Source organism: Canis aureus, chromosome 16, assembly GCF_053574225.1.
Source record: "Canis aureus isolate CA01 chromosome 16, VMU_Caureus_v.1.0, whole genome shotgun sequence".
Classification (NCBI taxonomy): Eukaryota; Metazoa; Chordata; class Mammalia; order Carnivora; family Canidae; genus Canis; species Canis aureus.
In genome coordinates, this window is record NC_135626.1 from 58,319,295 (window position 1) to 58,343,407 (window position 24,113).

The following is a 24,113-nucleotide window of genomic DNA, read 5'->3' on the forward strand; positions in this document are numbered from 1 at the left end:
CTCCCACTTGGCCGCGGCCTGTACTTCCCTCCATCCCTGGGGTCCTGCCCTGTGCTCTAACCTGTGCTTTTCATTTCCTGCCCCACCAGGGTCCGGGTTCGCTACCAGAAGCGGCAGAAACTGCAGTTTGAAACTAAGTTGGGCATGAACTCCCCCTTCTGAGCCACTGGCCACTGTGGTCATATTTGCCCTGGCCCCAGGGCCACAGGCAGACCAGTTTCTGAGTCTGGGGAGTTGGTATCATGAATGTTTCTGGGTGTCCTCTTGTGCCCCATGGCATTGGAGGCCGGGCTCCACGTCAGACCCAGCTGTTGTCCGTACCACCAGGGCTTTCCCATGGAGGAGTTGGTGAGCCATGGCCTCAGCATCAGGACAGTCTGGTCTTGAATGTATGACCCAGTGTACTTAGTATAGGGGACCTTAGCCTCCTCCACCTGCAGGCTGTCCTCCTTTAGGGTCTCTTAACCCAGGGCCCTCTGTTGTGGGGTCTCCAAGTAGAGCCAAGAACCATGGGGCCCGGGCCTCAGTGGCAGCCACCGTGGTGGGTCCAGACAGACCACTGTTGATGATAGCAGTGGTAGTGCACCCTCCCTGCGCCCCACCTGTCCTCCTGGGAGAGGGGCCTGGAGGTGGTCAAGTACTTCCCTCCCTCCCTCTGTGGGGGAGCCTCACGCTCAGATCTGAAGATGAAGAAGCCCCCTGCCTTGCCCTGGAACCTCATCCTGTGCCTGCCTCCACGCTGGCCTTGAGCGTCAGTCTTGGGGCTATGGCCCAGGGCTCCTTTTGGCCCCTCACCCTATTTCTCCTGTGAGAATGTTTTTACTGGTGTATATTTTTTACTGGAAATGAGCCTTTTAGGAATGAATGTAGACTGGTTTGTATTAAAACTTGTAAATTGCTTAACAAATATCTGTGGCTGGTCCATGAGGCAGCCACTGAGGGGCCCACCCAAGGCTTCGGCTGGTGAGGGAGCCCCAAGGGGGAGGAGAGGGAAGAGCCCAAGCCTTGCTCCCTCCACACTGGCGGGAGCCCTCGGGTCCAGCTCGGGCAAGAACCCTGGGCTCAGAGGTCCGTGGCACAGATCCAAACACACAGCCCAGTCACGGGGAATGACACTTTTCATTGGGGTTAGTTGGGAGAAGAGGTTAATAGTTACAGAGCCGGGGCCTGGGCCAACCAGACTGGGCTCCAGCCCCGAGGCGAGCAGTGCACTCTTGCTGTGGTCCGAAGTCCCCTCCCCTGTGTCCTCTCAGGCGGTTATAGATAGAATAAATTCCATTTAAAATATATGCATTTCTCTCTGCTTAAAAAATAACATTTACAAGTTGAAAAAGTTTGGACTTTGGGGAATCTGTTAATCCCACTGTCTCTGCTTGTGCCAGCTCTGTCTCACTGGGGAAGGAGGGGCAGGCCTGGGTACTGCCACCACCACAGAGAGCAGGCCCCTGGCCACTTATTTACATGTCCTGTGTACACTGTGCAGACCTGGTGAGACACCCAGCCTTCACCAGCCCCTCAATGTGTCGGACAGCACAGCAGGTGTCCACAGGCCCTTGGGGTGAGAGAGGGCAGAGGAAACACTGCAGGAGCCCTGCCCCCACCTTCCTGGGAAGGAAGCTCTTACCAGGGTCCCTGTCCATGGAGGAGGGGCTGTCTGGTCAGATTACACGCTGGGAGGGGGCTCTGCTGAGATAGCAGCTTCTGACAAGTCCCCTCAGCCTCCCATGGAGACTGCCCTCCAGAGCTGCTGCGTGGACAGCCACAGGCTTGGAGTAGCAGGAGGGCCCGCACTCAGGCAGCAAGAGCTTCTGCGCTGGGGCAAAGGCGACAGACACTGCAGGTCACGATGGGCACTTCCGAAGGCCACCAGAAGCGCTCAATCTAGCATGGCATCCAGCTGGTCAGCCAGGGCATCAAACATGGTGCTGATGTCATCCAAAATGTGCTTGGCGGAGGTGCTGGGAGGGCTGCAGCGGGGGAAGGACCAGGTCTGATCAGAAACTGGCCTGCACCCCATGGGCTATGGGTGGGCTGGGGGCTGTTCTCAAACTCCTGGCTGATGCCAAGCACTCTGCGTGCATCTTACTTCTCAGCCTCCCGAGGCAGCAGGAGCTGCGGCCCCTCACGTGTACAGGGCTCAGGAGGAAGGGATGTGCTCCAGCTCACATGCCTCTATGGGCCAGCCACCAGGATTCCCCACAGGTCAGATCTGGGTGGTTTCAGAACCTGGGCTCTGGCCATTCCAGTAAGGGTCACCCCAGCCTAAGGATCTGTCTGGGCACCCTCCCCCCTGCTCCCGTCCCCTGCCAACATCCCAGGACCCCGGGGAAGAGGATCGAGGAAGAGCTGTTCCTCCACTGTAGCCCCTTCCCTCCCTGTACCCAGCACCCAGCGCCCCTCACCCCTCTCGCTCCTCAGCGCCAATGCTCTTCTCTGCGGCCCGTAATGCAGCTGCCAGGGAGGAGCTGGTCTGTTCCAGCCTCTGCTGGGCCCGGCCAGAGCCCACAGCCCCAGTGCTCTCTGGCCTTGGAGGAGGCACGGGGCGGGGGCCAAGCCGGGGAGCCAGCTTTGGGCCTGAAAATGCCAGCTGGGTGCAGGCCACAGACACAGGCTTGGGGGCTGTTCCTGCAGAGACAAAATGGTTGGCTGTGACTTGATGGGCCGGCCACAACCTTTGCAACAGTGCCCCCTCCCACAGGCCCTGCCTCATACCTGCACCTGGCACCTTGATGAGGGCAGCGGGGGAAGCTGGGGGCTCTGTCTCCCCGTGCCGCCAATCACCTGTTGAGCTTTCCAGAGCAGGCCCGGGGCAGGGGGGTGCAGAGGGCTGGGTTTGGGGGCTGGGAGAAAGGGGTGCTGGAGCTCCCTGAGTTGGAAGGCTACTAGGGTCCAGCCGGGGAGGGCTGGGAGCAGCTGAGGAGGGCTCGCTGGGGGTCTGGGAGGGCAGGGGGGCAGAGGGGCTGGGCGTGGCACTGGCCACCCCGAAGGCCAGCAGGGCCGTCTGCAGAGGCTCTCTCTCCCGGCATTTGGGTCTCCGCTTGACAGTGTCTGACTCTGTGAGGTTGAAATCCAGGCCAGCGGGCACAGGCGCCTCCCGGGGAGGGGGGCCAGCTGGCTTCGGCCGCTGTTTGATGGTCAGGTTCCCCTCCTCTGCAAATGGGAGCCCCTCCCCTGAGCTGCCCCGAGATGGGGGCGTCCCCTCAGGCCCTGGCTCCTCCTCCTCTGTGTCCGACACGGGCCCTGCTGGCACAGGCGGGCTGGGGGGCTCCGAGGGTCCAGTTGGCTCACTCAGTGTTCGCCTTCGGGGCCCAGAGGCCCCCTCCTTAGGCCCCGGGCTTCCATCTAGCGGAGGCGCCTCTGTGGTGGGGCCAGAAACCGAACTGAGACGTTTAGGGGGTGGGGGTGGCGGGCCTTTGCGTCGGGCACGAAGGGCAAAGGACTGGCTGCGGGGAGCCCCTCGAGCTGGGGTCGGGCTAGGGCTGGTCCGCGCTAGGGCACTGCGTCCTGGTCGCCGGGTGAGGGTGGCATAGCTGCCCAAGGCACTGTCCGCTGGCCCCTCAGCCTCCCCCTCTGCTTCCCCCTCCGCAGGGCCCGGACGGCTCAGGCTGTGTGACCGGCGCTTGGGCCGGGGTGGGTCCGGAGGAGTGGCAGGAGGACCAGCCAAGTAGGAGAAGGCACGGGGTGCCCCGGGAGGTGGCCCCGGAGCTGGGCTAGAGGGTGAGGCCTGGGGATGCATAAAAACGTAAGGGGGAGGCCCTTGGCCAGGAGGTGGGGAACAAAGCTTAGAGGGTCGCTCCGTGCCCTCTGGAAGGTTTCTCTCCTGTGGGGTGCTGGAGTCTCCACCACTGGGCTGGGGGGCAGGCTGTTCCTGTGAGTGCCCGGACCCTCGTGAGCGTGCTCCAATGCTCTCCTGGCTGGGGGAGCGGGCGGGGGGCAAGGGGAGTGGCTCGGGGCCACCCCCAGCCATGGCTGCCTGTAGCTCTGGGCTTAGCTCGCTGCCCTGAAAGGTGAGGAGGCGTGGGCCGGTGGCAGCTGGACCGTCCCCATTCTCCAGCCCCTCGATGGCCATGAGCTCCGGGCCTCTGGCTAGCCGGCGGCCGCCGCCTTCAACCGGGACCTCCCCCTGCAGGAGACCCCGCCGCAGCTCGGCCAGCCGCTTCACTCCCAGCATCAGCTTCTTCTGATGACCTGAGAGGGGACGGGTAGAGGCCACAGGGTTAGCCAGGGCTGCAAAGGGCCACCCTAGCCCCTCCTGGACCCCGTTCTCCCTGCTGGGCTTGAACCCTGGGACGTCTTAGAGACCCTTGGAGGCACGTGGGGGCCCGGCCAGGAGGCCCCAGGGCAGTCCTCACCGAGCTTGTTGACTCCGATCTCCTGCAGCTCCTCCCAGGTGAGGTCGGCCACCAGCCCCATGGAGTCGTAGCCGCTGCTCACTAACTGCTTGTGGTACTGCGGCAGCCCTAGCGCACACAGCCACTCCCGCAGGTCCGCCTGGAAAAGGACCCCATGGGAGCTGGCTCCCTGGCCCGCTGCAGCCCCCAAGCCAGGATGGGCCCACATGGCTCCCACCCATGGCTGCGGGTGGGAGCCAGTGCCAGCCACCTGCTTACCGGGATATAGTTGGGCAGCCACTCAGCAATGCTGAGCTGAGCAATCTCTGAGGCGATTTTCTTCCTGTGCCCAGGCTTGGTCACCCCGATGGCCGTCAGGTCCTGCCACACAGACTCGTGCCATCAGGCCCCCTCCGGCGCCCACTGGGCCCTCCACTGCCCTCCTGCTGTGGCACCTACCTCAGGAGTCATACGGCTGATGGTTGGCACATCATAGCCAGCCTGCAGAAAGTGGGCGGTGTAGCCTTCCAGCTGGAACTCACTCAGCCAGTTATGAATGGCCTGAGCGTCCTGTGGCATAGGGGCAGAGGCTGAAGTTAACAGAGCCGTGTCTACTGAGGAAGAGCCGAGGCCGTGGCCCAGCCACCTGCTCCAGCCTCCCCTAGGGGCCTGGCCTGAGTCCATACTGGCACCCATCCCACACCACTGTGCCCCCTGAAACCCACAGCCCACTTCCCAGTGGAGGTCACACCTTCCCCTCCAGCAGCTGCTCCGGCCTCACATCCTGGGTGAAGAGCTGTTCCCCAGAGCGGTAGTGAACCAGAGGGCGGTGGTTCAGGTTGTCTTTGGGAGGAAAAGAACTGGAATCAGGAGCGGCATGGTAGAGGGATGACCACCCAGGTACCATTTATCCCCTTCCTACCTGCCAGGGGTAGTGGGTGCAATCCCGGCAGCACCTGATCCTCTCCCATGGAAGGCAGAGGCTAGAGACAGAGAAGGGTCTACTCAGCAGGTGGGGGGCTGACTGCAGGGTGTAGGGCTCTGTCCTGGTCCCAACACCCCCTCTCTCCTACCTGGGCGTTCTCAATAAGAAGGCCAGTGCCATGGCCATTGGTGCCCTCGGAACTCTGCCCGCTGCCGGCACTGCGGATGCTGCCCACGCTGCCCTCACTGCCCACACTATTCCTGTCACCTGCTGCAGGGGCACAAGCAAAGAAGTTAGAACCCCAGTTGGCCCTGCCAACAGCTGACTGGCAGCTTGCCAAGGCCAGATGCCCACCCTGGTGCCTGGCACTGCCCTCTGGGAGGATGTACCTGGGCTGTCTGGGCTGAGGCCCACCCGAGGAAGCTGGCCATAGGTTAAAGGGTGTAAGGGGTCATCGGCAGGGGGCTGTGGTGTCCGAGAGAAGCCTGGGCGCAGGGGGGTGGGAGCAGATGGGAGGCGAGGTGCGAGGACGCCCACCCGCTTGCTGACCACCTCCACGATGCCTGGGGGGAAGTAGCCCACACGGTCCGTGCCCCTCTGGCTCTCATGGATGTGGCCCTTCCAGCGGCCATCGGGATGCTGCTCAAGCACCTGTGGCAGATGGGGTGTTGGGGGGGGTGACAATGAGAACAATCATTTCCTGCACCAAACAAGAGCAGCCAGCCAGCCCCCCAGCCACAGTCCAGCTCCTCCTCTTCCCACAGGAAGTTGATGCCCAAGAGCACCCAGAGCACTGCCCTTACTTGCCGGCGTCCAGCTCAGGCCCAACCCTCTCTGTGTGCCTCCAGGGCAAACAAGGGTCCCCGAATCAGCCTGGATTCAAATCCCAATGCTACTGCTTGCCATATGATCTCAGGCAAACCATTTTAATTTCTCTAAGACTCAATTTTGTCATTCTGGGAAGGAAATAGAAATAGCACCTTCCTTACCTGGATGGGGAGGAACTCAACGAGACAGTACACCTAAAGACCTTACACAGAGCCTGATCCACAGCAGGTGCCCACGTTAAGTGACAGCAATCACTGGTGCTAGCAAAGGGATGCCTGCACCAGGTCCTCACCGTGATGACATCCCCTGCCCGGACATTGAGAGCAGTGGGATCGTGGAGGTTCCAGAAATCCTTGAGCGCTCGCACCTTCAGGATCCCTGAGGCCTCTGAGAGAAGATGCAGTGTAGGCGTCCACTGAGGGTCCTTAGGGTATCTTCCCACCTGTCCGGTCCCATCCACAACCCTCCCCCAGGATCCCGTTGCAGCGGTCCCCTGACTAGCGCTGGGTTCAAGAAGGTGACATCTTGCTCCTGGGACCTTGCTCCTGCTCCCCTTCCTAGTACGCACCAGAGAAGCTCTGGATCCTACCCTGGGCTGGGTCTTCTCTCACATGCACTCACCCCGCAGTAACTGCTTGATTTCTCGGCTGGCCTGGGAGGTGGTGAACTGATTCACGATGTCCAGTGCTGTCTGGTTATACGTGTTCCGAATGTTCACATCCACTCCGCCCTGGGTGCACAGTGCAGTGTAAGCGTGCACGAAACACTGTGCTTGCCACTTCCCCCAATCCTCACGGCCGCCCAGAAGGAGAATGGTTCCTACTATTTTTACGTTTTACAGATGAAGGAATGGAAGCTCAGAGATAGGATCGTGGAGGTGCTCAAGGTCATTCAGCTGGTGAGAGGCAGAGCTGGGGGCCTGAACCAGGTGGGTCTGCTCTCCGCCCACCCAAACACCATGTTGTGGCATGCTTCCACAGTGGCTCTAGGCCATGGCACCCAGGGGAGCTCCGCACACGTGTGCAGGGTGGCCAGGCACCCACACCCACCTCCAGGAGCAGCCGTACCACCTCCGTCTTGCCGTACAGTGCGGCTTCGTGGAGCGCCGTGCCGGTCTTAGTCTGCCGGTTGATCTCGATCCCCGCTCTAAGGAGCTGTCTGTGGGCGTGGGGGGCAAGTCACAGGCATGGGGGTGGGGGCAGGAAAGGAAGCAGATTGCTGGGGGCTGGGAGAATGATCCAGAGCAAGGGTGAAGAGGGCAGCAGGGCAGGGAGCCGAGGGGGACAGCACTCATTCCGCAGGAAGGGGATGAGGAAGTGGTGGGGGGGCACCCAGTGGGTACCTGATGACCTCTCTGTGGCCATTCTTGGCAGCCAAGTGCAGGGGTGTGGTGTAGTTGGGGTCACACGGGTCCTTGGCCTCACCCTCCAGCAGCGCCACACACAAGTGACTGTTCAGTAGCAGCTGGGCCACCTATAGCAAGCGGCACCCAGTAGGGCTTCCTCCTGAGACGCCCCCCTCACCCCACAGGTGCCCAGGACCTAGTACCCAAGGGCTGCAGGCCTCACCTTGAGCCGCCCAAACTCACAGGCCAGATCCAGGGGTGTCTTCTTTGCCTTGTTGACCAGGCATGGGTTGGACTGATGCTGGAGGAGCATTTCTGACTGGGGTGGAGGCAGCTGAGTGAGGAGTCTGGCCTGGCCAGCCTCCCCGCCCCCTCCACTGCTCCAGAGCCCCTTGCGGGCAGGTAGGCAGGTTCACGTACCACTTCATAGTGTCCATACTGGGCAGCCAGATGCAGTGGGATCTGCCCATCCAGCGAGGCGGCGTTGACGGCTGCAGAGGCGCGCAGCAGCAGCCTCACTGGCTCCAGCCGGCCCTGCCAGGCTGCGTAGTGCAGCGGGCGCATGCCTGCAGGAGGGAAGCGGATCTGAGGAGGTCCTGGGCTGCTATGGGGTCAGGGGAGGGAGCTCAGCAGAGTCCAGAGCCACCCCAGCTGTAGGGGGAGACAGACCCAAGGGGAGTGATGCTGGTTTGGTCAGAGAAATGTCTGGTTCATGAGGCTGAAGTCAAAATCCCATCTGGCCCACCAGAGGTGATCTGGGGGGATCTCACGACAGGAAGGTAACCTGAGCCTCCTCATCTGGGTAACGGGGTATTAGAACCACTCACCACCCCAGAAGGCTGTGAAGATTAAAGAGGTAAAGGATCCGCAAGCCAGAGAAACTACACCAACCCATGTTAGCATTGCTGGGATGTCACAGGAGCAAACTGTGACCACAGGGTGTGGCCAGGGGACACACTGGGGTCTCACCATTGCTGTCCTTGATGTCAACAGTGGCCTGAGCCTCCAGCAGCAAGGCTATGAGCTCCAGGCTGCCCCCCAAGGCAGCATGATGGAGAGCAGAGAATCTGGTGTGGGGGACACAAAGTAGGGGTGTTGAGTGAGCAGTCCCCCACCCCCCAAATCCTGGTCGTCCACACCAGACTCATCCTGGAGGCTGGCAGGGCTGAGTGACTTGCCCACTGTGCCCTCGCCCCCCCACCCTGCCAGCCCTGCCGTGGGAGCGCAGAGCAGCCGGGCTACGGCATGAAAGGGCTCAGTGTCTGGGCTGAGAGGCCTGTTTGTCTGGCCTCCCCCCCCAGCCAGCCCAGGGGAGGGGGCCGTGGGAGCAGGAGCCCGAGGGCTCCTACCCTCTGGGGAGAAAAGGGGGCCTAGCAGGAATCTGACCCAGGAGGCCCCTCAGAGAGGCACTAGGGCTCCCTCCCCTCACTTGAGGATAGCGCCACAGGCAGGAGGATGGGCAGGAACCAGAGCTCTCAGCAAACATAATTCAAGGGCCAAGTTTGACAGGGGAAGGGACTCTAGGGCCCAGGTCTTTCCCCTTACCCCTCCCCCACCCCACAGCTCTGGAGAGGGATGCGGGCTCACACTCACCCATCAGCATCCTGATAGTTGACGTTGAGTCTCTTCGTGGAGCCGAGGAGCTCTGGGGGGATCAGAGCAGAAGGCATCAGGATACCCTAGAATGATCTGTCCTTACCTGCATCCCAATCACTTTTCCCTTCCACTGCTGAATCCGGCTGACCTCTTGGTGTGCAAGAAAGCACCTGCCCCATGGCCCTTCGGCTGTCCTGTCCCTATGGCTCCCCACTGGCCCACAGGCTCATCAGCTTGAGAGTGCCCAGTGCAGGGAGTAGCCGCACCAGGGGCCTGGCTTCCCTGGGTCCCAGCTTGTTTATAGAGCCAGAGGGGGCGGGAAAGGGGGGTACTGGCATGCCATGCCCTCAACAGACAGGCCCACGAGCGCATGGTTAGCATTCCTGCCTGAGCAGGCCAAGGAGAGTCTCATTGTCCCACTGGGCCAAGGGAGCTGGGAGAGAAAGGAGAGGGCCACTGGACGCTGGAGGTAGCAGGGCAGATGCTGGGGCTGGACTCAAGCTTGGGGACATCCCTGAGTGGAGCGGGGTGAAGAAGGTGGCATCAGACAGACCTGCACTGGGCCCGGCTCTGCCATGTACTGGCTTGTGTGATCCTGAGCAAGTCACTTAACCTGTCAGGCTTAGTGTCCTCATCTGTAAAATGGGCCAATCACAGATCCTGCTCACCAGAGTTGTAAGGATTATGCCTGACTCTTGTCGGCACACCACAGAGGGGGGCCGTGGCCGTCACCCTTCAGAGCTCCTTACGCCTTAGCTGTTACTGTCCACATGCTGTCCTCTGGCAAAACTGGTACAGTCCCCCACTGGCTCCTGTCAGGGGAGTAACTGCTGATTCTGCACCCACAGGCTCCCAGCAGAGATGTCCATGCCCCAGCAGAGGGCTCTCTGCTGGGTGGTGGCCAAAGGAGCCAGGGGCATGGGCAGGACACTGGTTGGTCCCCATCGGGGAGGGCGATAAGATTCAGGCAGGAGTGCTCCATGCACCGGCCAGGGCACAGGAGGGGACAGTCTTTGATGAGCATTGGGAGAGGAAGGGGAATGTCTGTCACAGGCGGGCCCCTGCCTCCTGCTGGAACCCACCCCTGCTGGGAAGGAGGCCTGGCTCAACCCAGGCTGGGCAGGGTGCCAAGCATGCTGGTCTAGGCCTGCCCTCCGGGCCCTAGTGGGCCCCTGAATACCCCAGCAAGACAGGGCCTCATTCCAACAGGGAGGGATCAACACGGTAGTGAGGAGCACGGGATGGGGAGAGAGGGGACGGCCACGTTTAGGGCTAAGCCAAATCACACTATACGCTATGCAGAAAAGGTAAATACAGAGCTGGGCAGTGACAGAAGGGGTGAGCGGGTGGAGGCCGCTGGAAAAAAACCAGAGGCCTCCCAGCCTTCCTCTGGCCTCCTTGGAAAGTCCTTGTCAGAGAGAGTCACTCAGGGCACTGCAAAGGAGAGGGGCTTTAGGAGCAGGAAGTGTGTGGTTCAAATGCTCCCCCTTACTGGCCGCACGACCTTGGCCAGCCAGTCACTGAAGATGACGAGGTTGGCGGGGAGGAGACACAGAAAAGTCCCTCCACCTGCTGCTGGCCTGGACAGCCCAGGATGGAGTAGCCCAGTAGTGAGATACAGTCCCTCCGGGGAGTGGCAGGACAATGTGACAGGAGGGATAGACAGGAACAGGGGCAGGGCCAGGCTGGGTGGCTCTGTTCTTTCCAGAACAATGGCCGGAAAGGCTGTGGGGGGAGGCTCCGAGTGACTGGGCTAGGGACCTTGGCTGGAGGGCGGAGGGTCCTGGTTCCTGGCAGTGGCTCCAGGCACTTCCCCTGCAGTGCAACCTTCTTCCCGGCCTGGCTCTGGGGGTGGAAGGGTCGCTCCTGATTTAGGCTCAGGCAGAGGATGTGAGCTCATTGGGCCACCCTCAGCCCACTCCATTTCCTCCCGCCAGAGAAGGAGACAGCTCAGAAAAGGGAGTAGGGGAGCGAGGGAGGGCAGGGCAGGGGCACCTTCTTCTCCCAGCCACCTGCTCCATCAAGAGGAGCTGGGTGGGCAGGGAATGCCAACCCCCCAGTGACCAGACAGCAAATAGAAGCCAAAGAGACAGCATCTCCCAGTGGCCAACCAGAAGGCTCTAGCTCTAGCTCTCAAGGGGGAGCCCTGACACCTCCCTTTCTGTCAGTTTCCTTCGCCCTTCTGGGATATGGGGCAGGAGTTCCCGGCCTCCCTTCTGAGACTGCTTTAGAGGCACCTGGACAACTTTCTGATTTGCGGTCTCCAGATCTCTGTGATGCTTCTCATTCTGAGGGAGAACAGGGAGCCTGCACTTTCAGAACAATCACTAGGTAATTCTGAGGAGCAGGAGCAGAGGGGAGAGGACAGGGACTTGACTGATCTGCCACAAAATGGCTGTGTGACCTTGGGCAAATCACTAATCCTCTCTGAGCGTCAGTTTTCTTATCTGTAAAGAAGATATAGAAATACCCATCTCACAGGGAATTGAGCGCTTAGAATATTTCATAACCTACAGGTTCCTCAAATGTCGCCTTGTGAGTCTCCTTCTTGCACCAGCTTTCCCAGCTTCTCAGAGGATTGGGAGGGGAGGCTCAGTGCCAGGGCCTCACAAGGAGTCCCAGGACTCTGTCACTCTGTGCCCGTGCCTACATACTGCCTATACAATGTACAAGTCCCCTCTGGGGCTGAGGGAAGGGATCTCTTCCCCCACAGACATTTCCCCTGGGGCACAGGGCACCTTCCCAGAGCCTAGGAGCCTGGCTGTGAGGTTCCCACCACTGGCCTCTCGACCCCACCCCACTTGCCCTCCTGAGGGCCTAACTTCGAGGCCCCAGGCCGTGAGGCCAACAGCAGCTCCACCAAAGCCCTACTGGGCAGGTCGCCAAAAACAACACAGAGGTGAGGGGGAGGAGGGGGAGGGGCTCCCACTCTTGGGCCTCCAGGGCACTCCGGGACCTCCTTGGCACCTTCCTCCCACTGTGCTCACCTGGTATCCACTTCCCCAGGGCACAGAGATCACACTACCTGTGCTCCCCAGCCCCCCTGGCCCAGTTCCATCTCCCCATACCCTGGGTCTCCTGCCCTAGTGTGCAAGTGGGTGCACACCCACTTGCACAACTCCCAGGCCCTTCAAATTCAACCTTCTGGCACCCCCAAACTCCCAGGTGTGGGTGAGGATAATTAGATGCCTTCATGTTGTCTGGGGCGGGGGGGGGGGGGTGCCCGCTGGCTGTGCATAGGACTAAGGTATGTCTTGGGGCTAGAGCCCCAGCACTCTGAGGGAAATCCTCCCTCCCTAGCCCCAGTCTGGTGGCAGGAGCTACCTCCTGCCCCTGCTGGTCTAGAAATTCCGGGGACAGGTCCAGGGTCTCCTGGGATAGAGCTGAGACAGCTTGCCCTGAAACCCAGAGATCCACTCTCCTTGGCGGGGGGGGGGGGGGGGGGGGGGGGGGTGTCTCACCACAGAGGTACCCAAGAGATGGGGTTCAGGTATGGCCACCCATGCATAGAGCCCCCACAAGTCTGTCAAGACTAGAGACCCAGGCTTTGGAGAGACCTCTAGAAAGTTAGCTTTGGCCACAGCCCTCCCAGGGCACACAGGCAGCAAAGTCAAGGGGAAGGGGCTTTAGCAAGTGCTGAGAAAGCAATGAGCTTTGCTTTAAGCAGTAGATCCCTCTTTTCTGAGGTGATCTTACAGGCATCCCCATTAAGGCAACATAAATGCAGAAATGCTCTTGTTGAATCGGGGGATGGGGTTGGAACTCCAGCTAGTCAGTCTTTCCCAGCCCACTGCCAGAAAACTCGTGCCTCCAAAGAAGACATCAGAAAAACCACCTGCTAAAGGCAACTCCAATGAGGCCAAGAATTTTGGTCTATTTTATTCACTGCTGCCACATAATGGCCCAGCGCCTAGAACAAACTGGCACACAGTAGGCACTCAAACAAACTTGAATGAATGCATTTCAACCCATTCACTCTATAGGTGAGGAAACTGAGGTCCACAGAGATTACATGATTTGCCTAACGATACACAGCAAGGGATGACCCAGCTCCCTCTATGGCTCTCCCACAGTCACTCCTTAGAGAACAGAACAGTCCTCCCACCCCAAGACCCCAAATCAAAGACCCATAAGCCTCTTCCGCAGCCTGAGCACTCAGGGCAGGATCTCTGCTAGACAGTCACCCCACCAAGCACTCACTTGTCTTTGCGGCCTTGACCTTAGCCACAAGTTTCTGCACACCAGTCACATCTCCATTCTTGACGGCGAGGATCAGGTCCTGTTCACGACCCATTCCGGTCCCTGGGCTGGGCTCTGGGATCAGGAGTCCAGGGCAGAGGCAGGAAAACTTTAGGTCTAAGCCAAGGCGTCAGGGTGCCATGCCTTGGACCTTTGGAGGGCCAGGTGTCTCCTGGGGGAGCCTGTCTGGTGTCCCAGCAGGGGGCTTCTTGTTACGCACTGACGGGTACTCCCTCAAAATGTTTCATGAGCAGCCACCACAAGCAGGAAAACCGATCTCTGAGGGGGTGGAGGCCGTGTGGAAACCCGGACAGATAGCTGCTTGCCGCGTCTGACGGCCCAGGGATGGGCTGGGACTGGGCACGCCAATCTTCCCAGCGTGGCTCAGGAGCACCAATGCCCACCCAGAGAGCAGTCAGCATTCCCTCGGGCCTCGGGAAGCAGCAGTGGACAAGTCTCAGGGGTCTGGAAAAGGTGCAGTGCCTCTGCTGAAGGCTGGGCCAGGCCTGCAAGGGTCCCAGAAGCGGGGCTCAGAAGAGTAGGACAGGGCTTCCAGGGAGCCCCCAAACCACCCTAGCTGCCCTTCTGAGTCAAGGAAGGGCCAAGCCACTCAAAGCAGGGAGACAGCTGCCAGGCATGAGAGGAGTATTTGGGGGGAGGCGGTGACTTTCTGGGAGAGGGAGGCTGAGTCATGGAGGCCCCAGGGCACCTGGCAGCACCTCAACCTGAGGCAGGAGGGGCAGCTGGCAACAGAACACACTGGGGCAGGCTGGGCCCAGCAGCCTGTTCTCCACAGCCCGGGGCTCTGACACCCACAGACAACTGGTGGGCCAGGAGGTGAGGCCTGGAAGGGTCAGGCACAGGCAGACACACGGCGGTCACTCCCTGTGGAAAGTACCTGCCCCCACACTCCTCCCAATCTAAGCTTTACTGTAATAGCTGGATGCCCTAGCCCCAGGCTCTTTACGAATTCAGAGGGTGGAGTGGGGAGCTTACAGCTCCCCATTTCTGGCGGGTGTCTGACTGCTGGACAGGGAGGCTTTATAGCACCTGTTGCTGACCCATCCTCACCCCTTGCGCGGGAGAGGAAAGCAGCTGGGCAGAGAGGAGACAAGAGCTGGGGGCACTGCTGAGAGACTGGGCTGCGTGGCCCCCCAAGCCTGAACCTGAGGCCCGGAGCCCCGACTTCGCTGCAGAAAAGCTTACGTCAGTTCTCAGTGGCCAGGAATTTGTTGCCCGAGCCCCGTGGCATGAGACCCATGCAGGCCTGGGGCCCCAGCTGGGGTCTCCTTACTCCCAGAACGTCCCAAGCCCGACACGGATGGGACTCCTGCTCTCGCCCGCAGCCAACACAGGAGGAGGACGCCCCCGGTAGTGCTTGGGGTCGGGCTGGCTCCCCCGCCCCCCGGAATGCCCGTCCAGCGCCGCGCAATCCCCCAACCCAGCCCAACCCAGGCCGACCCAGGGAACAAAGCGGCGGGAGCGACCGGGAGAGCCCAGCGCGGGCGGGACTGATGCGGGAGGACGGAACGGGGGCGCGGGAAGGACGGAAGGAGCAGAGAGACGAGGGCGCCCGCCGATCCCGAAAGAAAAGTTAGTTTGCGCCCGCCCTCAAAGGTGCTGACCCCCCGCGCAGGCCCCGCGGTCTCACCTTTCCCAGCCGCCCCGCCGGGGGTCTGGCTGGCCCTGCCCGGTCCCTGGCACTCTGGACGGTGGCTCCCACTGCCCCCCTTACCCCTTTCTCCTCCCTCTCCTCCTTTTCCAAGGCCGGCTCGGCGCCTCCCGCAGGAAATCCCGCCCCTCCCCCCTCCCTCCCGCCGGATCGCGAGCGGAGGGACCGTCCCGGCCTCGCAGTCGGGCTGTCAGTCAGCGCCCGCGGCCCCGCCCCTGCCCTGCCAGACCCCGCCCCCGCTGCGTCCGTCCGGACCGGGCACGCTGGCCGGGTCAGCGCATGCGCCCAGGTGAAACGGCGCGGTAGGGACCGGAGTGCGCGCCCAGCGTCCCAGTGGCGGAGCGGCCGGGACCTGAGGCCCTGGAGTTCAGACCCAAGGGCGAGATGCCCTGTTGATGACTGAGTGGGAGAGAAGACGTGATGTGAAGGGGTCTGGAAGCCGAGACCTGGGGACCCCACTCGGGAAGCCCCCTTTCCTCTTCGCCCCTCGCCCCTCCTGGGACGCCCACAGTGACCTCCGCCCGCGGCCACAGGCGCCGACACCAGCCGCTGGTTGGAGCAATGGTGCCACCTAGCGGACCAGGTCGGAGCGGCCCACGGTGGCGGCGGCGGGGACCCCAGCCTCGAGGAGGTGCTGGTGACTGGCTGGAGTGGCGCTTCAGCACCATCGTGGGCCGGACAGCTCCTCCCGCCCCCGGCCCGCGAAACCCGGCTTCCGAGCCCCTAGGAAGGGACCCAGCGGAAGCCCCAGAGGACGTCTGAATCCACCCAGACCGTATCTGACACTCCCCGGTGGCCAGTCTGCGAAGCTGGAATGCGGGAACCCATGACTCTCCCTCCTCTAAACCCTCCCTCTTTCCTCCTTGTCCGGCCTGAGTGGTGAGGGCTAAGCGGCCCGGGGCTGCGGAGGGGACGATCACGCATTTGAGTGTCCACACTACGCTCTGAGACGCCGGGCTCCTCGATTTTTACTAGAGAGGATCCCGGAGGACGGCTTGGGAGGAGAGGCGAGCTCCTACAAATCCAGACACCTGCAGTATCTCTGCCCGCGGAATCGCGGCGCAAACTTGTTGGCAGGGCTTCGGCCGGCCAGGGAGTCGTGGAAAGCCGGCTGGTGGAGCCGGGGGCTCGTGGCGCGGCGGGAGGATCCGCGGGCGCTAGGGCCACGCGGAGCTCCGGCGGTGGGCGGGCCGGGGGCGGTGCGCGCGCAGCCGCAGACGGCGGCCCGATGGAGCCCGAGCTCGAGCCCGGCGCGGTGGAGGTTCCCGCCGGGCGCGTGCTCAGGTGCGGTCCGGCCCGCGGAGGCGCGGGGCCCGCGGAGAGGGCGTGGGGGGAGGGCGCGGGGACCCCGGACGCGCCCCAGGGCGCCGCGCTGACCCCGCGTCCCTTCCTTCCGCAGCGCCCGGGAGCTTCTCGCCGCCCGCTCGCGGTCCCAGAAGCTGCCTCAGCGCTCGCATGGGCCCAAGGACTTCCTCCCCGACGGCTCGGCCTCCCAGGCCGAGCGGCTGCGCGTGTGCCGCGAGGAGCTCTGGCAGCTGCTGGCGGAGGAGCGCGTGGAGCGCCTGTGAGGGGGCCGGGCCGGGGCGGGGCGGGGGCGGCCGGACCGCGGCCCCGGGGCGGGGGGACACTCAGACGGACCCTCTCCCCGCTCTTGGCCAGGGGCAGTTTGGTGGCTGCCGAGTGGAGGCCGGAAGAGGGCTTCGTGGAATTGAAGTCTCCAGCGGTAAGCGGCGGGGCGCAGGGAGGGGGACCCGCCTTCTCCGCCTTGCAGGCTCCTTGGTGACATTTGCTGTGGGTCCTGCACAGGGTAAATTCTGGCAGACCATGGGCTTCTCGGAACAGGGCCGCCAGCGGCTTCACCCCGAAGAGGCCTTGTATCTGCTGGAGTGTGTGAGTGGGGCCCCTGGAGCGTGAGGAAGGGTTGGGAGCAAGGACCTGAAAGGACGTGTTTTAATTGGAGAAAAATTCAAGAAGCTTGTAACCCGAATTCTACAACCGGAGACAAGAATACCGTGCAGAGAGCTGGGATTCCCTTCGAATGAGGGGGTGGTGCCCTCCTTTTGTGGTTGGCCACATTCTTGTTGTGACGCTGGAGATTGGGGGGGGGCGCCCCTATATCACTGCCTGGAAGTTGCTCCTTTAGTTGAGCCACTGCAGGAGGGAACACAAGCTGAGTGGTTGGCCTCACTTCCAGGGCTCTATCCAACTTTTCCACCAAGACCTGCCACTGTCTATTCAGGAGGCCTACCAGCTACTGCTGACTGAGGACGCTGTGACTTTTCTGCAGTACCAGGTATCTGCCACCCTCTCCCAGGAGAGGAGCCACCCATCCATTGAATCAGGTGCTAGACACCAGTGAGTACCAGTGAGGTGCCGGACACAGAGCTGTGTGCCAGGACAAGACAGCCAAGGGCTCTGCTGACATGGTGCTGGCATCCTAGTGGTGGCAATTGGGAATAAGTGAGCACCAACTGAATGGTTGACTTCACAGAACTGAGGGCTGGGAAGAAAACAAAGCCGGGGAGGAGCATAAGGCTAGAGATATAAATGTGGACATCATGAGCACATGGATGGTGTTTAAAACCATAGGGCAGAGTAGAGGGTTGTGTCTGAGACCTGGAGCATTTCAGTTGTGAGGAGGTACGGGAGAAGATAAGGAGCCAGAAACAGGGACCAAGGAGCGTCTGACAACACTGGACAAAAACCAGGAGAGGTGGTATCACAGAGCCAAGAGAAGGAAGTTGTCAGCTGTGTTGAAGGCTGCTGAGAGATCAAACAGGATAGGGGCATTCCTGCTTACATCTCTCTGATGTGGGTATCAGAACACAAGGATGGACAGGTTCTTTACCAAAGACCACTCCTACCCTGCCTGTGTCTGGAGGTGTAGGGTGGAGTAGCATGGGCAGGGGGTGTGCTATCACCTTTTGCCACTTTCTTGTTCATGTTGTGGTCAGGAGCTTCACTCTCGACAGCTTTGGTATCATAGCATGCTAGCACCTGGTTCTTTTCCTGATTCATCATGTATCAGCTTTTTTGAGATTCTGCGTTTAAATCAAGAAACTGCTCAGTGTCATTTGTGCCCATAGTAAGGTGGGCAAGAGACAGGAATTCAGAAACAGGCCTTAGTTTGGAGAGGGTGTTTATAACAGAATATAGTCCAGCCAGTCCCAGGGCGTGGAACTGGGGTGTGTAGGAGGAGCGGGGGAGGGGGGTGCGTGTGGGGAGTGGCTCCTGTTTGGAGGGATTGTTTGGTATTTTCAAAGGTGGACCTCTGATCTTTACTTTTTCTCTTTGAGGTCTTCAGCCACCTGAAGAGACTGGGCTATGTGGTTCGACGATTCCAACCAGGGTAAATCCCGATCCCATTTTCCTCCCATTTGTTCCAGTCCTGGGACCTGGTAGACTAGCCCCAAATTGGAAAATGGCCTCTCGTTACCTGGAATCCTTCGCTGGAGCTGCAGCTTCCTGGGCATGGGCTGGGGGCCTTTGTTGGAAGTGCCCTATTGAGAGACATGTTGGGACAAGTCTCAGTCATTTCAGCTCATCCTGGGTTATCAAATTGAGCCCCATCTTCAGCCCATTCCCTCCACAGATAACAGTTGAGCACTTATAGCTCAGGACAGTGCACTGGCACATAGCTGTAGTGCCAGAACGATGCCTTAGTAGGTGTGTAAGCAGATTCGTAAGTGCATGCATGAATGAAGGGCCAAGTGAGGAATTAATAGTTGAGTAGGGTCTCACATTCCTTTTGCTAAGTTAGATGTTCTTTCCTTCTGGGGCCTCTAAAGATGATCACCTTAGTAGCCCAGCATTGCTAAGAGCCACAGAGACCATCAGCTAAAGAGTGGAAACTGGTATACTCTTTACTGTTTCCCAGCATGTCACGAAAGCTCTAGAACAGGTATGTCTTTTAGTTCCTAAAAGTGGGATATATACTCAGGAAATAGTCACAGAAGTGTACGTAAGTTCACCTGTGAGAATGTTCATTCATTCATTCAGTAATATTTGTTGATCCCTTACTGGGTGCCAGGCACTGTGCTCATTGCTGAGGAATAGCAAAGAGCAAAATCACTGCCCCTATAGAACGTGCATTTAGTGGGGAGCTTACACAAAACATCACTTTACAAAATTGGCAAACTTGAAAACATCCTGTGAGTTCAATGGGGAAGGGATGGTCACACAAATTAGAGTTTATCCCTTAGAGCAGCACTGTCCTGTAGAACTTTCTGCAGTGATAAGAACGTTCCAGGCCTCTGCTGTCCAATATATGTGGCTTGTGCAACTGTGAGACTGAATTTTTGTTTAATCTTAATGGGTTTAAATTTAACCTTAATAGCCCCTTCTGTTTAGTGGATACCATTTGGACAGTGCAGCCTTAGCATCGTAAGGGGCTATGTCCATAATATATTATTGAGAGTAAGAAAAGATTAAACCGTAGTATATTAGGACAATGTCTTTTCTTTTTTTAGATTTTATTTATTTGTGGGGGGGGAGTGCAGGAATTTGGAAGGGAGTATAGAGGGAGAAGGAGAAGCAGACTCCCTGCTGAGCAGGGAGCCTGATGTGGGGTTTGATCCCAGGACCCTGGGATCATGACCTGAGCTGAAGGCAGACACTTAACCGAATGAGCCACCCAGGTGCCCCAGTACAATGCCATTTTTGATAGAAAAAAAAAAAAAAATACGGAGACAGGATGTGTTTGTAAGAACCAAAAGTGTTATAGTGAGTATTTTTGTTTTTCTTATTTTCCAAGTGTCCGTTTCTCTTGATTTTTCTCACCCATGATTAATCATTTACTGCTGGCTGTGTGGGAGCCCCAGTTCCAGTAAATCTCTGTTCAAAGGGGCCACTGGTGAATCCCAGAGGCCTGGGCAGAGACATATGAGCAGGCAGGCCCCTGTGGTTGCCCCCATTTACCCTGCTTGCAGGTCTGCCCAGGGACTTAGCCCTTGGGTTTGGCTTTGACTCTGGCCCCCTAACTTATCCTCTGGGCCAGTCCCTCACAAATTCCCCCTGGGAACTCCAGGCTGAGGAGATGGTCTGTTGCCCACCCAATTTTCACTCCACAGTTCCATCCTGTCCCCTTATGAGAGACAGCTGAACTTGGATGGCAGTGCCCAGTGCCTAGAGGATCAGAATGGCAAAAGGAAGAGGAGGAGCTCCAGCTTTCGGTAATGCTCCCCACATGGCCACCCCCTGCCCCCTGGGAGTTCTGGGGAGCAGAGCTGTTGAGGGAGTGCTGGTTTGGGGACCTTGGAGAATTCATTGGCTTAAGAGCTGGGCTTGGGCAGCTCCCTTGTAGGATCCTGGAGGCAGTATAATATGTGTGGGACATGTGCACCTCAGCAATCAAGAGCAGACGTGCTGCATTTCCTCCTCACGTCCCTCAGGTCTATTAATAAGAAGGCCAAGGCCCTGGAGAATCCCCCACAGGGGGTGGATGAGACACCTGAGAGCCTGACAGCCTCCAGCCCACCTCCCTGCAACCAGAACAGCCGATGCTCAGAGGAGAAACCTCAGGAGTCAAGCCCTGTAAAGGGCCCAATGGGCCCATCTCAGCTTCTGGGAGCCCTGGAGCCCTGGCCTGGCCTGGCTAACGAGGGGGTGGGGTGCAGCCCGGAGAGTGGCAAAGTAGAGAACAGGGTCAAGGGGTTTTGTAAGCCACGCTGGAACTTTGAACAGATCTCCTTCCCCAACATGGCTTCAGATAGCCGCCACACCCTTCTGCTTGCCCCAGCCCCAGAGCTGCTCCCAGCCAATGTCGCTGGGCGGGAGACAGATGCTGAATCCTGGTGCCAGAAGCTGAACCAAAGGAAGGAGAAGCTCTCCAGGCGGGAACGGGAGCAACAAGCAGAGGCCCAGCGCTTCCGGGAGGATGTAAATTCAGATCCCGAGGTGCAGTGCTGCTCCAACTGGCAGGAGTACAAGCAGCTGCTGCAGAGGAGGTGTCTGCAGAAGAGCCAGAGCCGCCCCCCACACCTGTGGGAACAACCTGTCAGACCCTTGCTGAGTCCTGGCCAGGCAGACTCCCCAGGTACCCGCCCCCCTCACCCAGCCAAAGCCCCACAGGCTCCTGGCAGCTGAGGAATCAAAAGACTTTGAAAGGGGCATGGATTGGCCATAACCAATTGAGGCTTAAGAAAGATGGGGCAGAGAGAGCTATCCAGGGGAGTGGAACCCATAAGGACAGTCTGTTCTCCTGGAAAGCAGCAAAAGGACCCATGTGGGAAGGCGTGGAAATGGCAAGTCAGTGTCCAGGGAGAGGCGAGGGGGAACGAAACTACAACTACATCCTTAAAATAATAAACAAGATACACGTGGATAGCTCTGCCACCGACTAGCTGTGGTCCCCTGTTCTCGCAGCTCTGTGAGAGGGGAGCAAGAGGTCATCTCCTGGCCAAATCAAAGGAAGGCTTACTGTATGCCCTGTGTGTTTAAGAATGGAACTAGTAGGGCAAGATTGGTATTAACAGATTCAGGATTCTTTATAATCCTTATGAGAACACGGGAGATGTCACCATAAGTATACTCCAAATATTGCATGGGACGTACCTTTCACTTTTTTTTTAATCTGCTAAGTCTGGCAACCCTAAACTAGATGGCAGGTTCAGAAACATCAGAGGAGTCTGCAGATGGTTGACTTCCCTCCCCAACACCTTATTTTCACTGTCCTTGCAGCCATAGCCCTTCAGCATATCTCTGTGCTGCAGACCACACACCTTGCTGATGGAGGTGCCCGGTGAGTTTCCAGGTAGTGCCTGTCTCCATAGTACCTTGGCTGCCAGCAGTTGGCAGCTGGGACTTGACTCCTGAAGTTGGGCATGAGCTGGGGGATCATTCCAGGGCCCTCAGCCTGGCTGAGTCTCATGTGTCTAGGGGAGAGGGAGGGATGAGAGGCAAGAGGTGGACTAAGCCTGAGGATTCTGAGGTAGGCAGCCAAACCTCCCCCTGCCCAAGTGGCACCTCACAGCAGGACCTCCATCCCTGTGGATGAGGCTGCTTCCTGGAACTGTGGGAGGGAAAGAGCGGGGCATGAAAGAAAAGGGAGAGGAGGAGAAAGATCCCGGTTTCTTAAAGTTTCTTCCTCTGTCCACAGGCTGCTGGAGAAGTCTGGGGGCTTGGAGATCAGCTTTGACATTTATCAGGCCGATGCTGTGGCCACATTCCGAAAGAATAACCCCGGCAAACCCTACGCCCGGATGTGCATTAGTGGGTACGAGACCAGTGACCCTACCCCCAGGCTGCTGCCAGTTCTTTTGTAAACCAAGTGGACCTCTCCTCCCCACCCCTAGCCAGTTTGCCAAACTGAGAGGAACCAGAGGTCCAGAGAGCTGTCATTGATGCAGGCCACACAGCCAGTCAGTACTATAGGAACCAGAGCATACCAAGTCCTAAGCCCTCATTTCTGGCATCTTGCGCAGTCTCTCTCCTGTGCCAATTTACTGCAGGGCTCACCCAGCAGAAGGGTTGGGAATCAGAGGGATTCACAGGCTATGAGTGGTAAGAACCTCACTCTTCCTAGCCCTGGTACTCAACCAAGGCTCTGGTCACTCTTGGAGAACTTACTAGAACCATGCAGTTTGCAGACAGGAGAGTCCAGAGGCCATTTGGGTTCTTGCACTCCCAACTCTTGTCTAATTCCCCCCTCCCTGGTAGCCTGAGAGGGCTGGGGTCTCAGAGCTTATGGGCGGCCTGTGCCTACCTCTCTGTCTAACTTTATCCCTGCAGATTTGATGAGCCAGTTCCAGACCTCTGTACCCTCAAGCGGCTGTCCTACCAGAGTGGGGATGTTCCTCTGATCTTTGCCCTGGTGGATCATGGAGACATCTCCTTCTACAGCTTCAGGGACTTCACGCTGCCCAGAGATCTGGAACACTAATGACACCGCTCTGGCAGGGCATGGGACCTGCTCTGGGGGACCTGGACTGTCTATTCTCAGGGACCATCTCAGCTGCCTCCTATACCCAGACTCACCTGTAGCTTCAGGGGCTAGTCTGGGCCTTGGCCCTGAGTGTCTGATGCTTGCAGGAGAACGAAGCCATGCCCCTCCCCTCCCCCCACCTGGCTTCCATAGTCCCAGGCCTGAGATTGCTGTCTTGCAGTGATACTTTGGAACTCAGGACTAGATTTCAGAGACCCAGCGGGGTGGGGCAGAAGAGAGGACTCTGTGCCTTTAATCGAGAGGGTGCCTGCTTCGTGCGATAAAGCCAAAGCCATTAAAAAATAGATCGCTCTAATGCTGTGGCTGGAGATGGTGCAAAACTCCCCGGCCCGGCCCGAGCCTCAGGCCACCACCCCTCAAGTCCCGATGTCCGTGGAGCAGGCTCCAGGCCCTCACCCCTCCTTTGCCAACCCGCAGACCGTGCTTTCTCTGGTGCGGGAGCTAGGTCCCCGCGAGGGCAAGAACGCGACCCCGCACTTTCCTCAGGCCCTGCGCCCAGGGGACAGGAAATCACAGACCTAATCGGCTTGGCTTTCTCAATGGTCGTCCACGGGGAGGAGGCTGGCGCTCCATCGGGCCTTCCCTGAACTCCCCCGCTTCGGGGTAGAAGGGCGGCGGAGAGGCGCCATGTCGGTGTGGCTTGAACGCTAGCGGCTTCGGAGCGCGCCATTCGCACCCCTGGCCTCCGCGCCTCCTCCGCTCCCGCCTCTCGTCGCTCCACCTCGCTCCGCAGTTGTGCTAAAAACTGGTCACCGTTGTCCTTTGGGGCCTCGGGCGCCTTCTTGACTCCGCAGCAACTCTGCGGACTGGGGTCCGGGCTCGGGGCCCGCCCCGAGGGGAGGCGCCTGGCGGCAACGCCCCCATCCCCAAGCCACCTCGCCGTGGGGTCCCGAAACCGGGCCCAGTGGCCGCCGGTCACCCGCTCTGATTGGGTTGTGCGTCTTCGGGAAGAGCAGGCCCGGCTACGTCCCTCCCTCGGCCGCTCGGGGCCGGCGGGGGGAGGGACGGCTCCCCTCCGCGGTCCGGCCTGGGAGGCGGGCCAGGCTGCCGCGCGTCCCAGGGACTATTTCCTCCCGGACGCGGCAGGACATTGGGCGCGGCGCGCCGTCCTGAGTCCAGGTGTGCTCAGGTGAGACAGGGGCGGGCCCTAAGCGCCTCGTGCATATTCAGGCGGCGCGGCCCCGCCCCCGCGCTCCCCGGGACCGCGGATTGGCCCGAGAGCGGCCGCCGCCCGC

The 24,113-nt window shown here is 59.6% G+C and overlaps 3 protein-coding genes across 18 annotated transcripts in view; 2 read left to right on the plus strand and 1 right to left on the minus strand.

The window, feature by feature from the left end:
- Positions 1–1,289, plus strand: part of TMEM94 (transmembrane protein 94) — a 35,563-nt gene extending 34,274 nt beyond the window's left edge. For all 13 annotated transcript variants that reach the window (XM_077854212.1, XM_077854217.1, XM_077854222.1 and 10 more), the window contains one exon: positions 90–1,289. In XM_077854212.1, the coding sequence (XP_077710338.1) occupies positions 90–162 (73 nt within the window). In that variant the 3' untranslated portion in view covers positions 163–1,289. The remainder of the gene's footprint in view (positions 1–89) is intronic.
- On the minus strand, positions 1,101–23,978 carry CASKIN2 (CASK interacting protein 2). Of its 3 annotated transcripts, XM_077854224.1 has the most exons (21): positions 23,397–23,978; positions 18,373–18,436; positions 13,226–13,770; positions 9,023–9,074; positions 8,399–8,496; positions 7,850–7,995; positions 7,653–7,748; positions 7,427–7,557; positions 7,134–7,242; positions 6,706–6,814; positions 6,377–6,471; positions 5,646–5,907; positions 5,405–5,526; positions 5,254–5,314; positions 5,083–5,174; positions 4,791–4,901; positions 4,611–4,712; positions 4,353–4,491; positions 2,713–4,188; positions 2,403–2,625; positions 1,101–1,967 (listed from the first exon to the last, which is right to left on the minus strand). In XM_077854224.1, exons 3-21 carry the CDS (start codon positions 13,317–13,319, stop codon positions 1,877–1,879), a joined length of 3,609 nt encoding a protein of 1,202 aa, XP_077710350.1. In that variant the 5' UTR covers positions 13,320–13,770; positions 18,373–18,436; positions 23,397–23,978; the 3' UTR covers positions 1,101–1,876. The 3 variants fall into 3 exon arrangements, with proteins under 3 accessions (XP_077710350.1, XP_077710351.1, XP_077710349.1); XM_077854225.1 differs by lacking the exons at positions 18,373–18,436; positions 23,397–23,978 and adding an exon at positions 14,916–15,056 and having other exon boundaries at positions 13,226–13,339; XM_077854223.1 differs by lacking the exons at positions 18,373–18,436; positions 23,397–23,978 and adding an exon at positions 14,916–15,056.
- On the plus strand, positions 16,074–23,173 carry TSEN54 (tRNA splicing endonuclease subunit 54). Of its 2 annotated transcripts, none has more exons than XM_077854227.1 (11): positions 16,074–16,220; positions 16,336–16,500; positions 16,596–16,659; positions 16,743–16,826; positions 17,131–17,229; positions 18,233–18,285; positions 20,006–20,107; positions 20,228–20,970; positions 21,615–21,675; positions 22,033–22,149; positions 22,665–23,173. In XM_077854227.1, exons 1-11 carry the CDS (start codon positions 16,165–16,167, stop codon positions 22,813–22,815), a joined length of 1,695 nt encoding a protein of 564 aa, XP_077710353.1. In that variant the 5' UTR covers positions 16,074–16,164; the 3' UTR covers positions 22,816–23,173. The 2 variants fall into 2 exon arrangements, with proteins under 2 accessions (XP_077710353.1, XP_077710354.1); XM_077854228.1 differs by having other exon boundaries at positions 20,327–20,970.
- Positions 23,979–24,113: the final 135 nt, after the last annotated feature.